This window comes from Parasteatoda tepidariorum, chromosome 3 (assembly GCF_043381705.1).
Source record: "Parasteatoda tepidariorum isolate YZ-2023 chromosome 3, CAS_Ptep_4.0, whole genome shotgun sequence".
NCBI classification, from domain to species: Eukaryota; Metazoa; Arthropoda; class Arachnida; order Araneae; family Theridiidae; genus Parasteatoda; species Parasteatoda tepidariorum.
In genome coordinates, this window is record NC_092206.1 from 24025014 (window position 1) to 24039386 (window position 14373).

The 14373-nt window shown below is 29.8% G+C and overlaps 1 protein-coding gene across 3 annotated transcripts in view; it reads right to left on the bottom strand.

Moving 5' to 3' along the window:
• Positions 1–14373, bottom strand: part of LOC107450353 (protein O-mannosyl-transferase Tmtc3) — a 133651-nt gene that overhangs the window by 24939 nt on the left and 94339 nt on the right. For all 3 annotated transcript variants that reach the window (XM_043040419.2, XM_071178411.1, XM_071178412.1), the window contains exons 8-12: positions 13629–13881; positions 12412–12560; positions 8795–8878; positions 1986–2123; positions 942–1035 (exon numbers count right to left, since the gene is read on the bottom strand). In XM_043040419.2, coding sequence (XP_042896353.1) covers positions 942–1035; positions 1986–2123; positions 8795–8878; positions 12412–12560; positions 13629–13881 — 718 coding nt within the window. The remainder of the gene's footprint in view (positions 1–941; positions 1036–1985; positions 2124–8794; positions 8879–12411; positions 12561–13628; positions 13882–14373) is intronic.

Sequence of the window (14373 nt, forward strand, 5' to 3'; positions counted from 1 at the left end):
TTAGAAGTTTCTTTTGAAACACGCGAAAATGCAATTAGTGAGTTCAAATTTGTTTATCTGTTTGACAACTGATGCGTCTAATATTCTTTGGAACATTATACTCTTTCTCTATTCAGCGCGAATAAATTATTTTTAGATTAGAGGGAGTTCAGTTATAAATTTTAAGTAATTTAATAAAAACTTAGCAAAAAAAACAAATATTTCCAAAACTAAAACTATAAAAAAATTTTGATATCATAATGCTAAAATTTATGAATACGGTAATCTAAAGAATATTTATGTACAAAACTTTTCTTGTTTTTTTACAAGCACGCTGTAACAATTCCAGATTAAATTACTGTAAAAAGTACTGACACACTGAGTGCCTGTACTCTTACCTTAAAATCAATTTTTAACGAAACATGTTACGGAACAAGAAATCTGTTACACCTTAATTTTCATTGTTATATTACCGTAAAATCACGGAATCACTCATATTAAATAAAAATTAATGTAAAAGTTACGATGTAATATTTTGCAGCAAAAATGGATTTTACGGATGATGCACCCAAATTGCCGGTAATTTATACCGTTATTTCATTCAGAATTTTTACAGTGAAATTTTTGTATACTTTTCCTTGATAGGTTGAAAAACATTTCGATCAACAAATAAATGCATTAATCATAAAAAATGTTTTCTCAAAAATCATCTGTAGATCTCCATTGAAAAGAAACCCATAAATCCTTTTCATTGCATGTTAACAGCTCACGATTATCAAAGTTTAGCACGATTACCTTAAAACACTTTGCAGCCTACATGCAAATTACATACCTCATATGAATAATCCATAAATAAGAGCACGTGAAAAATTTATACATAAAAGTCATTTCATCACATTTTATTTAGTACACAAATATAATTACGTTTTGAAGTAAATACTTTAATTTTCCTTTTTACTTACTTTACGATAGATTTCTTCTGCTTCACGATATCGATGTAGATTTGTGAGCACTCGTCCAATATTTAAATAACTTCTGATGTCATCAGGTTCGATTCTGCGTAAAAATAAAACACGTTGAAACTAATCAGCGTAATTTTGCATAGTTTCGTAATGATATATTTGCTCAAAAAAATAATACGAAAAAAATTATGTCCGTTCCAATTACTTGAATGGGAAATTGAAAATTTTCTTAAACGAGAAATTATATTAGACAAAAAATTCGAAATACTCTTCAACTATTTAAATTTCTTTTAAGAAACTTTATTATAAGGTAAGTTGAAGTAAATACTGCAACTCAAAATTGTTTAATTTATTTTTATTTTTAAATTGTTATTCACGCAAATAAGTTTACTGGAAAGGATATATATATATATTTGTAAATATATTTTTGTCTGAAAGTTTTATTTATTTGTGCAAATAAGACTTTCACAACTCCTAGTTTACCTAGTGGCCTTTCCTTTATTCATTTTTGCTTCAGATATAGTTTATATAATTGTTTGATCTTGTTACATACAGTACTCAATAGCTTTTGTTTTAGATTTAGTTTACAGTTATGTTTGATTGCGTTTCATCAAGCACGTAATAGCTGTTTTGTATAGCACAGAGTAGCCCCCTTTTTTTTAAAATAAGAAACTGTAAGTTTAGATTTTTATTTTATGATAAAAAATGCAATTATTTGGAGAGAATCTTTTTTAGATTTATGGTGAAGTTTTATTAAAAAATTTTTTTTTTGACATTTATTATTAAATTAAAATCTTGTTTTACATTTCCAATAAGCGTTTTTTTTACCTTAATTCAGTATCATCAGCTGCAATAGTATTTTTGATGGTAATTTAGCTTTATAATTACATATTTTTTTTATATCTTTTCAAAGGGAAGGTAGCAGTTTTACTGTTTTGTAAACTTAAGCAATTTTTTTTAACTATAGAAGATTCGAGAAGATGATTTTTATTATTGTTGAATCAAAAATCTGAAAATTTATAGACACTGAAGTTAAAATATCACCTTTTAGCTGTTTCATAATGCTGTAGAGCTTCTTCATGTCTGTTCATTGATTCTAATACTTGACCCATATTGTTGTAAAGTTTGCCATTTCTCTGGTTTACGGCAAGAGATGATTTATATAGTGTGTATTCAGTTTGCCTATAAAACAGCAAATGAGGACCATTAAAATGCACTTATTTCTTTAATATTTTCTTCAATTTTAATGAAACCTGTTCAAAATTGCAGAGACTAGTGGTTGAAATATTAAATTTCCTTCAGAAAAATCTTATTTTAGAAATAAACTATGCCCATTTATTTATCCCAAGGTCTTATAAATTTTACAGGTTTTGGTAAATGAAGGAAAAATTAGACTATCTGTAAGTATGTATTTGGAAACAAACAGTTGACTAGTAACCTTAAAAAACTTCTCTTTTAGCAACAAATCAAAACGTTAAGGCTGCGAATGGCTGAGGGAGCGAGAAGCATGATGCATACGGGAGGTGAATCTTTATACATTAACATTAACATGAGCAGAGATGATGCACGCATGCCAATAATCATATCCTAAAAAGCTCCTGTTTCTGCGATGAGCACCCATAGTGTTTGTTGTATAAATCTTTAATTTTCACATGTGATAGCTAAATTTTGTAACATTATCTTTTTTGATTAAAAAAATAACGACAGAATCTGGAATTAAATAATAAATTAAATTACTAAGGTTAAAAAATTAAATTTGGACAATCTAGAATATTTTTAACAACTAGGGAGATGCAAGAATATAATATTTCTTATGATAAATATGTTACGACGAATACAAATAATTTGCTTAGCCAAGAGAAATGCAAATTAAAAAAATATGTTATAACCAATATATATCTTTTTCCTGAAATTTATGAATTTGGCGCTATGGAATGTCTTTCTTTAGCATTACTCATACGCCTCCTTCCATTTATAAGTAACAATAAACAAAATTCAAAACCTTCCCTTTTTAGGTGCTTTCATAACTTTTGAATGCCAACAAATTAAATATTTAATTTGCTTTTGTAGACAATGCGAGAATTTTGTCTTCCTAAATAGATGTATAACATCGTAGCCGTAAGAAATTGTGCTTGAGATGAATTGAGCTCGCCGGCGTGTTGAAACTAAGATAAATTGTGCTCTATACGAACTGTACTATCGGCGTATTGGGCCTTCAACGAACTGTGCTTGCAACGAATTGTGCCTTCGACGAACTGGGGCTTGCAGCGAATTGTGAGCGACGAATTGACGCGATACCGGTGATATTGTAAGTATTGCTCATGAAAAAGCAATAAGTCCTTATAGGGCCGGGATAGCCTGGTTGGTAGGGTACTGGACCAACACCTCCTAGAAGAAGGAAGGCCTCAGCTTGGATCAATTTAGTAGTCCGATCTAATGAAGTTAACTGCGCAGTAGATAAAAAATAAGAAAGATGTCATTTTGTTAGGGGTACTAAGCTGCGTAGTGGTTGAAAATAAGAAATATGTCATTACGTTTGGACTACTAAAGGATATTTATGGTAACCCGTACTGAGGCCTGCTCTTATCTAGGAGGTGTTGACTGGACCCATGTCCAAGAGTTTGTGGGTTCTATCCTTGCCGGCCGAAAACTCCCCGTGTAGTAAATGGTGACTGATGCACGTTCATTCTGTCAAGTCGCAAAGTCCTCCATGTTCCCACAGCAAATCAATACCTCTGGGGGTACTGATCCAGGAGTTTCCTTCTTCTGGATTGGTTCAAAAATTACAAGGTTACGGAATTGAACATTAGTAGTCGTCATTAGTAGTCGGAATTGAACATTAGTAGTAGTAACATAACAAATCTGCAAGTTTCTTACAGTATACGATGACTCGTATATTGAGATGCTATAATCATTATTTTATGATATTTAAGCAGATAAATATTGGGCCAGTATAGAAATAGTAAGTAGGCATAAGTTGCAAAATTAATTTAAAAATTATTTAATTCAATTATTAAGTTTATAAAGATTTATTTTTCGATAACGGCTGACGTCTAAAAGGTTTTTTTTTAAAATTTCTCCAAATAATATTTCTTATTAAAGGCAGCACAAATACCAATCAAATATAAAAATAAATAATGCATGAAGTAAAAGTTACATTTAGAGGAACAAATTACATTTATTATTTCCCCAAAGAATTTTCTAAATACTATAAATATTATTGAAATTAAATATTAAAACTTGGTGTGAATTCAAAAATTTAATTAAAATCAAGACTCACGTCTTGTGAAAAAAAAGTAAAAACTTAATTTAAAGAATGCTTTCCTTTCACAACAACCAGAAAAATACTTCCTTACACACCCGGGATAGAATTACTTCGAAATAATTACTTCTTTTCCATTAACGCTATATTTCTTCGAGCGCTTGCAGTTATCTTGGTCAAGGGAAGAAAAATGGCTTTCATTTAGCTTTTCCAACCCAAAACAAACCACAAGAAAACTACCATTTAGGAATTCATTATGATTTAGGGTTCATTCACTTAAAAGATGTGAAAGGGGCATTTTTCTTGTTTTCCTGTCTTTTATATCTTACCTGGAATGGGAGGTTACACAAGGGAGATATACTTATCTCTTTCTTACACGACTGCGGTTTGGGGACAAGGAGAGAAATAATGTTTGTGATTTTTGCTTTTCTTTGATGCAGAAAAGGCGAGAAAAGCAACAATACTTCAAAGAAAGTAGGATGATTTTCTTCTGATACACTTTATGGTAACTCTCTGGGTAATAAAGTTTTGGAGTTGTTTAAAAATGCTGCTGTGTAATTAAAGAAGTCCTTGCGGCTGTTTGTGTGAAGAGGAGTTTTTATTTAAAAGACTTTTTTCTTTATTGTTTGGAATTCTAAAATATGACTTAAACCGCTGAGGATATTGGTAATTTGATGTTTCTGAAGTTTTTATTAAAGATTGGAGGAATAATTATAAAATGTACAAAGCAAGTGGAATCTACTAAGAAGTTTAATTTGTTTTTATTTTTTTAAATTAGAAGATAAAATTTAAATAGTAGTCTGAAGTTGTATAGTTAAAAGTGTAATAGTTAGAAGAGTATAAATTTAAGACTTTGTGCAGATTAGAAGAAGAAAAAAAATTCGTTGTAACAGAATGATGAAACTAAATTTTAATTTCAATTAAAATAATAAAAATAACATAGAAAATAGTAAAGAAAAAAAAGTTGTGTTTATTATTCAAAAAAAGTGGTAAAAAGTTTTGCGAAATACAAGGGGGCATTAAAATAATGGTTTTATTAAAGAGAAGCGAAGATATTCATGAAAAGTAAAAGGATGAAGTTGAATTTTAACTTAAAACAAAAGGAGATTAATTTTTAATTTAAATATTAAGATATAAAGATTTTTAGTTTTGCGACAATTGGAAGTATGGATTTTTTAATTTTTAAGATAGAAAAATGAAGTTGATTTCTGCGTAATTTTGCAAAACTGGTTTGAAGGTATGAGAAAAATAACGTTCTTGATTTTCTTCGTCTTAGATGAAAAAAACGCGTAAAAAGCAGCAACACTTCTTTTTCTTCACATGTGATTTTTAATAATTTTCTGTATAATTAAGTTGGAAGTTGTTTAAAAGTCTATAAATGCAATTAAGAAAAACCTAGAGGAGTTTTCTTTTTTTTTTATTGCGGAAATTTTATATCTAAAATAGACACGTTGGTATTATTTTGTTTAAAATTCTAAGTGTAATCAGAGATTTCACAAGAAATAGTTTATCAAATGGTTATTAAGTAACAAAATAATTAAATTTTTTTTTATTGGGTAAGTTTATTTCTATTACTTTCTCTACAGAAAGGGCAATCTCGTGCTTTCTCTATATTTTCTAAAATATTGTCTAAAAAACCCTTTGTTTTTACTAATAGCGACATTACTACACGGCCCTATTTTTAAAGTAGCTTTTGCAAAGTCAGTCATTTAACATTGTAAAGGACATTTTAAATTAAATTTTTTAAAAAAAATAGTCAAATTAGTAGAGAAAAATAGTTCTTAACAATTTGGAAAGTTTTAAATCATATTTTAAGTGAGTGTTTAGTAAATTATGATAATTTAATCATAGAAACAGATTATTTGGAAAATACATAAACCAAAGAAAATATTTTATCAAATAAAGGTAATAGTCATTATTTATAATATACGTGCTTTATTTTATTAGTCTTGAAAAACATGTCTTTTTCCTGTCTTTTACACTTATAAGTTTGCTAAGTTCACTTATAAATAACTGAATAAACTATTTTGAAGTTTTTGAAAAAATAGTCATTTTCTACAATTGTGGAGAGAAATTGTTAAAAAATTTAGTTTTTTTCCATGAATTTTGAAGTGTTTAAAGAAGTGAAACTTAAAGTAATGAAAGTAATTGAATTAAAAACTAAAATTTTATTAGATGTTGCTTTTGTCGTATGCCATTAAGGTAAAGGGGGTATGCTTCTTCTCGTTTCCCAGTGGCACCATCTATGGCCAAGAATTTGACTTCTGCCACACACATGAGCCTCAACCCGTTTATAGGGTGAATCCATTCATACATCCATTCATTCATCCACAGATCGTAATTTAGACCTGAATTAGGGAACTATCTATCCTCAAATCAGTACCCCCGGAGGTATGATTTGTTGTGGGAGAATGGAGTACTTTGTGACCCGACGGATTTAACGTGTACTAGTAATCATTTACTACACGGAGTCTTCTGCAGACGGGGATCGAACTTGCCACTTCTTAGACATAGGCTCAACGCCATGCCAACCAGGCCTATCCGGCCCCTTTTAATAGATCATAAGATCGTAATCTTTTTAATTAGATCATTAGATGTTTAATATATAATTCCTTATTTACATCACTCTAGAATAGAATAGTGGACAATTAAAAAAAAATCAATCAACATCTTCAATCGACGAACCTTTTCTTCATAGTTGAAATTAATAAAGAAGCATTTTCGTGTTTACCAATATTTAAAACGAGGTAAAAAAAATGTTTTATTCCAAATATCAAAGTCAAAATAATTAAAACAATTAGCTTAAAGAAATTAATTTCGCTGGATTATAACTATAACTTCTCATATGTCTCTTAACGTAGCATAGGTCTTAATACTATTTTAATAACATACCTGTATTCAATGCACTTATACAACATTTTTATACGATATATATATATATTTTTTTTATTTCATTTAAATTGAAATGAGGGAGGAAAAAACTAATCATCAGAAAACATTTCTTTTCCTTTTATAAATGGCAACAAGTCACGGAAACAATTTATTAAAGACTTTCAACCAAAAAAAGCGTGAAAGAGAAGAAAAAAAAATATGCCTTCTTTGCTTAAAATATTCCATAATATTGTGCGACATTACGTAATTTAAGAGCGACAGTTCTTGCGTGAATACCTGTAATTACCTTCCAAGTACTACTAACCTTCGCTTCGTGACAAAGTGTGAAAGACTTTTGCCGTCGAAGGGAAAACAAGGTGGAAAAAAAAATTCATTTTGATTTACAGCAATGGGAGTTTGGCAACATGGTCCATAAGTAGATCTTGGAATGAGGTGGGTTGTTTCACATTTATAGTATTTTCTGAAATAAGACATTCGTGATAGAAGACATCACATGCCTAAATAGTCCATTCTGGGGCTAAGAAAGAAAATAATTCTTACACAAGAGCAGTTTTTGGAAAATTTGTTGAAGGCAATTTATAAAATTCGAAACGACCTTAAAAGGATTACGAAGCATTACTTTGTGATTTTCTGCAATAGATTTGGATTTAGTATGATATTATGCTCGTTTATTTTTGGTGGTTATTGGACTCCGAGGCTAATTTATGGTTGTTCTTATAAAGTTATGGCAATAAAATTCCCATTCAATGTTACGGATCTAATTGAGGTGCCATAATATAAGATTGAAATTGGATAAAGGTAAGCTAAATACTGTTAAAACAAATAATGAAGAAAATAATAATGTAAGGCATAAAATATAGAGTGAAGCTAAATACAATCATAAGAACAATAATAAGAAAAAAAATGAAGAAAATAAAATTAAGACAACGAACGAAAATAGGAATGTTAATTGGATTGGAAACGTGGAAAAGCCTCTATTTGTGACAAAGTGAGAAAATGTTTGCTTTCGAAGGAAAATAAGTTGAGAAAAAATGTCATTTTGATTTACAGTAAAGGGAGTTTGACAACATGGTCCATTAGTGGATCTTGAAATAAGGTGGGTTGTTTCAAATTTATAGTATTTTCTAAAGTAAAACACTCTTGATTAAAAATCATTACATGTTTAAATAGTGGATTCTGAGCTAAGAAGGAAAATAGTTCTTATATTAAAAGCAGTTTCAGAAACATTTTTGAAGGAAATTTATGAAATAAGAAATGACTTAAAAGTGGTTGCTGTAATAGGGTTGAATTTGTTATAATACGAAAAAAGGGGGACAATATTGTATATTTCAATTAGGTATTAGTCAAAAACTATCCCAATGGACTTAGTTATGGTCTCTTTCGATTCAACGTTAAAAAATAGACAGGAAATAATACATAACTGCTCTGTATAGAAAATTTCAAGTTTATTCCCATTTTGAATCCTTTTCCCTTAAATGCAACGTGGCAGTAAAAGTTTATTTTCGGGAAAGGCCAAACGTCAGGTTTCTGTTTAGAACCGGAGTTTAAACTTTCAATGCAATTTCCAGCTATTCCCCTATTAATTCCGTTTTTAGCAGTTTTTTAGCACTTGAACAGGTAGGTTATCAAAACAAAATAGAATTGTTGGATTGCAGGAATCAGAATATATGAATAGTTAAACATAGAATAAATCACTTACCAGTCCGAGTTTCTAATGATTGTTTTGCAGATTCCAGTGACTATTACTAAGACGATGCCAATAATTGCGAAAGGACGATAAGATCTGTAATTTAAGAAAAAAAAGCCTAATTTCTATGTGATCTTCTGATTTTAATTGAATTAACAATTACTTGTATTTTGTTCCTATTTAAAGATAATTCGATTTTTTTATTTCAAATAAGTGAAATATTTTAGGTACAATAATTATTGGAATTGGAATCGATGATATTTTTTATTTGAGAAAAGATCATTTGCTTCTTTACAAAGAAGTAAATAATTTAATAGAAAAAAAGACAGAAGGAAAGGCAACGGTCTCGTAAACGAGTAAGCAATATAATTACACAGAAGGGCCATTACATTATGACCATCCTCCATCTATAACAATGGGCTCGCCCATGTTTTCATGGTTTCTCGCCCAGGGACAATGTTTTCATGGGGCACATTAGGACCCATAATCCACATAGAACAATCTCTGACATCTGTAAGCTACTTGAACCTAGTTGCAGACCAGATTCACCCATTCATGGCAACAGTTTCTCCTGCGAGGGATGGTGTTTACCAACAGGATAATGCACCTTGTCATAAGGATCGAATCGTCATGGATTGGTTCGAGGAACATTCCAGTGACTTTCAAGTCATGTTCTTGGCCCCCAAATTCACCTGACCTTAATCCAATAGAGCATTTGTGATCCTACTTGGAAAACCAAATTCGTGCTGCCACGCTACCCTCTCGCAATCTGGGGGAATTGCAGGACCAGTTGGTGAGCGCTTGGTACCAGATACCTCAGACTATCTATCAACACCTTGTGGAATCAATGCTACGGCGGGTGCAAGCAGTTTTGAGGGCTAAGGATGGTCCTACATGTTATTAGCAGGGTGGTCATAATGTAATGGCTCTTCGGTGTACATACCCTCCAACTGCTACGGAATTTCCGTAGTTTCAGAAATCTTCTTTTCAGACGGTAGCAAAATTAATGTCTTAATATTTAAAAAAAATTAATTTTAGCATAACTTCTCCACTATTACTTATAAAAGTGCAGGCCATATGGCTAGATTCTTAAGTTCTGATAAAAGTTTTATGAGAGATCCATTTGCTTCAAAAATTTCTACTTTGGTTCGCTACCACTAGAAAGAATTATTTTCAAAATCTTCATAAGTTGGAGGGTATGGGTGTATATAAAGATACAATTGCATAATAATCGGTCAAAACAAATATTTAGATTTTTTTGTTTAACTCATGAAAATTTAAGATTAATTTTTGTGGAATGATTTAAGTTGTATGTTTCCAAATATAAGCCAATCCGCTTTTCTTTGAAACTTTACTCAATTCCAAACTCATGTATAAGTCGACGTAAAAGAGTAAAATATGCTATCGGTGAGGGTAGCTTTTAATTTCCCTTTGGAGCATTCCAGCTATCTTAATTTTATTTGTTTACCTCTGTTCAGAAATTAAAAACAATTGGAAAGTCCCAATTCTTTTCTTCCTACTTCTACTTCCCCGCTTTCTTCTTTTGCCTTTCAACTTACTAGTCCAGATTGAAGTCATCAGCAGTTCAACTTTGCTTCAGATGTTAAATCCGATGCTTACAGCGAAAGCTATTTGAAATCTGAAGCAACCACGCTTTGATTTTTGGTTCGTTAACTATTTTATGTGAAAAAAAGAGTGGTAAAATAAAATCTTCTTTTTTTAAAAAAAGAAATTCTTTCCTTATTGTTTTTTTTATGTTTCCTTTTTTAATTGTTATTTTTAGGCGCTTTATTTCCAACTGTTATTTTATATATTTATTCGTTTAGTAAGTGCCGTTGCATGATATTTAGCGAAAAATGGAAAAGTATATTTGTAGAATATGTTAACGTATCCGATTATTAGCTGACTTCCGACTTCCAAAAGTTCATAAAAATTTATCCGGCCAATAATAAAAAACATGCGGTATTAGACAGAATTTTAAATAGAAAGTTTTTTTATAATGAAGTAAAGGCAAGAAAGTTTGTCGTAATAGCGATTTGTCATCAATCAACATATTATAAGCATAAAACAAGTTTGGATTTAAGATTTGAATGAAAAACTTAAAATATATTGATAAAAATCATAATTTAGGAATTAATATGTTACGGCAAAATATATATTTTAATGACGTAATAAGCATTATATTTAATTTAGGTTGAAAGTCATATCTGGTTTATAATTAATACAATTAACCTACTAGCTACTTATTTATATGTCTACAATTCTTCAAAGTCAATTCACTATGTAAATCAGTGTTGCTTAAATTATTATTTTGTAGTGGTAGAGAGAGACTCAAAAATAAGTTTGAGAACTCATAAACATTTTTAAGAATAATTTATTAAAATATTCATTAATTCTTTTAAACAATACAGTGTAATATTCTGACAATAACAATCTGAGACAACATTTTCGATTACCTTTTAGTGATTCGAAGTTTTTTTCTTTACCTAAACAGATTGTATAGTACACTGACTTATGTTTAATTCATGAAGTGCACTGTTGCGACTAGTTTCTTAGATGGCAAAAAATTTGCGAGCAAATTGTTTTTTTCCTATTTGTTTTAACAAGCATTGCCGGTGTTAAGTTTTGGTAACCTTACATCCATAGAAATTTCATTGTAGCAATTTCAGAAATTATTTTATGAAAGGCTTTTGGAATTTATTACTATTATTATTATGAAATTAATAATAAATTTCAATAAAAAAATTAAAATAATTTTTTTTTGCCTTTGCCCGTCTTGAACTTATATTATCAAGGAGATAAATGGAGGTCTCATTAATCAAATTTGATTTTTTCTAGAATAAAATTATGATTAGCTGAAAAAATTATAGAGATATTTATTCTTGGGTCATATATAGTATTACTTATAAATATTTTAGATTAATTTATTTCTAAATATTGGGCAATTTACTAATAATTGGGCAGATAGATTTTGTGTGAGTGCATACTTCTCCGAAAAAAGTCGTGTTCTGTAATAATTAAGCATTGCGTATCGCACAAAACTAAATATTAGGCATTTTTTTATAGAAAAAGGTGAAAACTCCTAAAATCCATTTGAGGTAGAAAAAACATTTTTCAAATCTTCTAGCGTAGAAAGTAATTATGTACAAAGAATTCAAGATAGTAAGTAAGATGCAGTTTTGATGTGGACTGAGCTCAAACTATAAAGCGTTACCCTAAATAACAATTCGCTCTGTAATAATCATATTATGTGCTTGAAGATAAACATTGCTTTTATGAAGAGATTACCTTACATCTGCTAATTAGTTAGGGCAAATGATAATTGCTACAAACTCAGACACTATAGTGCCCTTAATATAACTAAACACCCCTTATTGCAAGATTTGCAGGCACTTGTAATCTAGGAAATATAGATGCAATTGTTAAATTAAGAAAACGGTTCAAAGTTTGAGTCTTAAAACGATGTTCTTGCTTTTATCACTAATCTATACGAGACAATCTAGGAAATATAGATGTAATTGTTAAATTAAGAAAACTGCTCGAAGTTTGAGTCTTAGGACGAAGTTCTCGCTTTTATCACTAATCTATACAGGACTACGTACTAAAATTTTCAACAACAAAACTTGTACCTTTTTTGGAATAGTAATTCCCATCCTTGTGCTACCAGCATACAGAATCCCATACTTGGTATATACAGTACTCTTTCGGCCACGACGAAACCAACTGAGAAAAACAAATTGCTTGCTGGTATGAAAGGGATTATCGTCATAGACATACCCTGAAATAAAGTAAGGAAAAAAGAATTTTAAAATTTGTAACAAAATAAATTTGTTTTTTGGATGAAATTTTATTCACAATAATTTTTAGGTAGCTCTGCGCTTTCAGTAGTGCCATGAATCTAAAACGAAGACAACATTAAAAGAATTGAAAAGAATTAAATATTTGGAAAATTGCTTACAACATAACTTACGTTCCTTACAATTCATTATGTTACGATTCCTTACAACATAGCTTACGTTCCTTACAATTCCTTACGTTACGCTTCCTTACAACATAACTTACGTTCCTTACAATTCCTTACGTTACACTTCCTTACAACATAACTTACGTTTCTTATAATTACTTACGTTACGCTTCCTTACAACATAATTTGCGTTCCTTACAATTCCTTACGTTAAGTTTCCTTACAACGTAATTTACGTTTTTTCTATTTTTAATTGAAATATTTTCTTCAATTTCGTTTTTGTATGCTATAAATTCTCTTAAATGTACAGTGACAAATGCCACCTGTTGCAAGATGTGAACTAATTTTGAAGTTTTAAATTCCAGACTTTAAAGCTTTTCAAAGAACATGTTTCATAATTTTAAATATCTCTGGCTTCTAGGTTTCTTAATTTTAAGCTCGAATTTTCCCTTTTAAATGGATTATATATTTAAAATAATTTCAGATTTATAATACGTAATATTCATTTCATTTAATATGCATTTGATTTATACGTTCTCTTTATGATAGTTTTTTATTTCTAATCTGATAAATGTTCCTGTGTTTATGGCCAAGAAAAGAAATACTTAAGATCTGAAATGCCTTTTGAGCGATTACCTTTGAGAAAGACTGCATGGAATTTACTTAAACCAAGAACCATTACTTTTCTATCCGTACTTAATCCATTATTTTTCTATCCATTAGTTTACCACTGAATATCACAGAGGAACGTTCAATATTTTTTGGAGGAATGAAATAGATACTTATTCATCGTTTTCAGCACGGTAACTATTCAGAATTTGCTGGAAATTCGATATTTGGTTATAATCAGTTAAGAAGGTATCAACGTAAAATCGTAATTACCATTAACGTTGCTAATCTAATTTCGTCTTCTGATTTGTAAATAGACTTGAAAATTCGCCAGAAAACGAAATAGACGGTAATGGTAGCCATGTTTCGAACATCAAAAATAGTTGTGATAAGAGGGATGGTAGACATGGTCCAATCGCAACATAGGTAGTGTGGAAACAAAAGAAGCCAAGAATTCACTGCTATCAAATAATTGTAAGTCATGTGTCTGGTTGGGAATTCAGATACAGCTGAAGGATTATCAAATCTACAGAAAAATAAAAATAAATATAAATTAAGCAGAAAGTAATATAATAATTCTAATTAATAGTTTGTTTGGAGACATGTTAGTTTTTAGATGTTATAAAATCAACTGACTAAGAATGACATCAGACAATATGCCAAATGTAAATCGTGTTCATCTCTAGTGATTGAAAATTGGCTCCTGGCTGATCTTTAGAAATTGTAAATTAAACACCAGAGAAAGAATTGTTTTATGGTTAACTGAAAGAAGTGGTCAATTTATAAAGATAAGAATATTTGGTTCTTCTTTGGCAGTTTTATTTATAACCATGAAGTTCTACTTTGGTAGATAGTCAAATTAACAGATTTCAGTGTATTTATAAATTAACCATTAAGTTAACCATGTAAGTTAAGCTTTATTTAATTTTATTATGTATGAGGCACTTCTCTAGCGTTTTATGTGAAATATTTTATTTTGATTTCAAAATATAACAATCTTGAAAAGTTCGCCTATCAT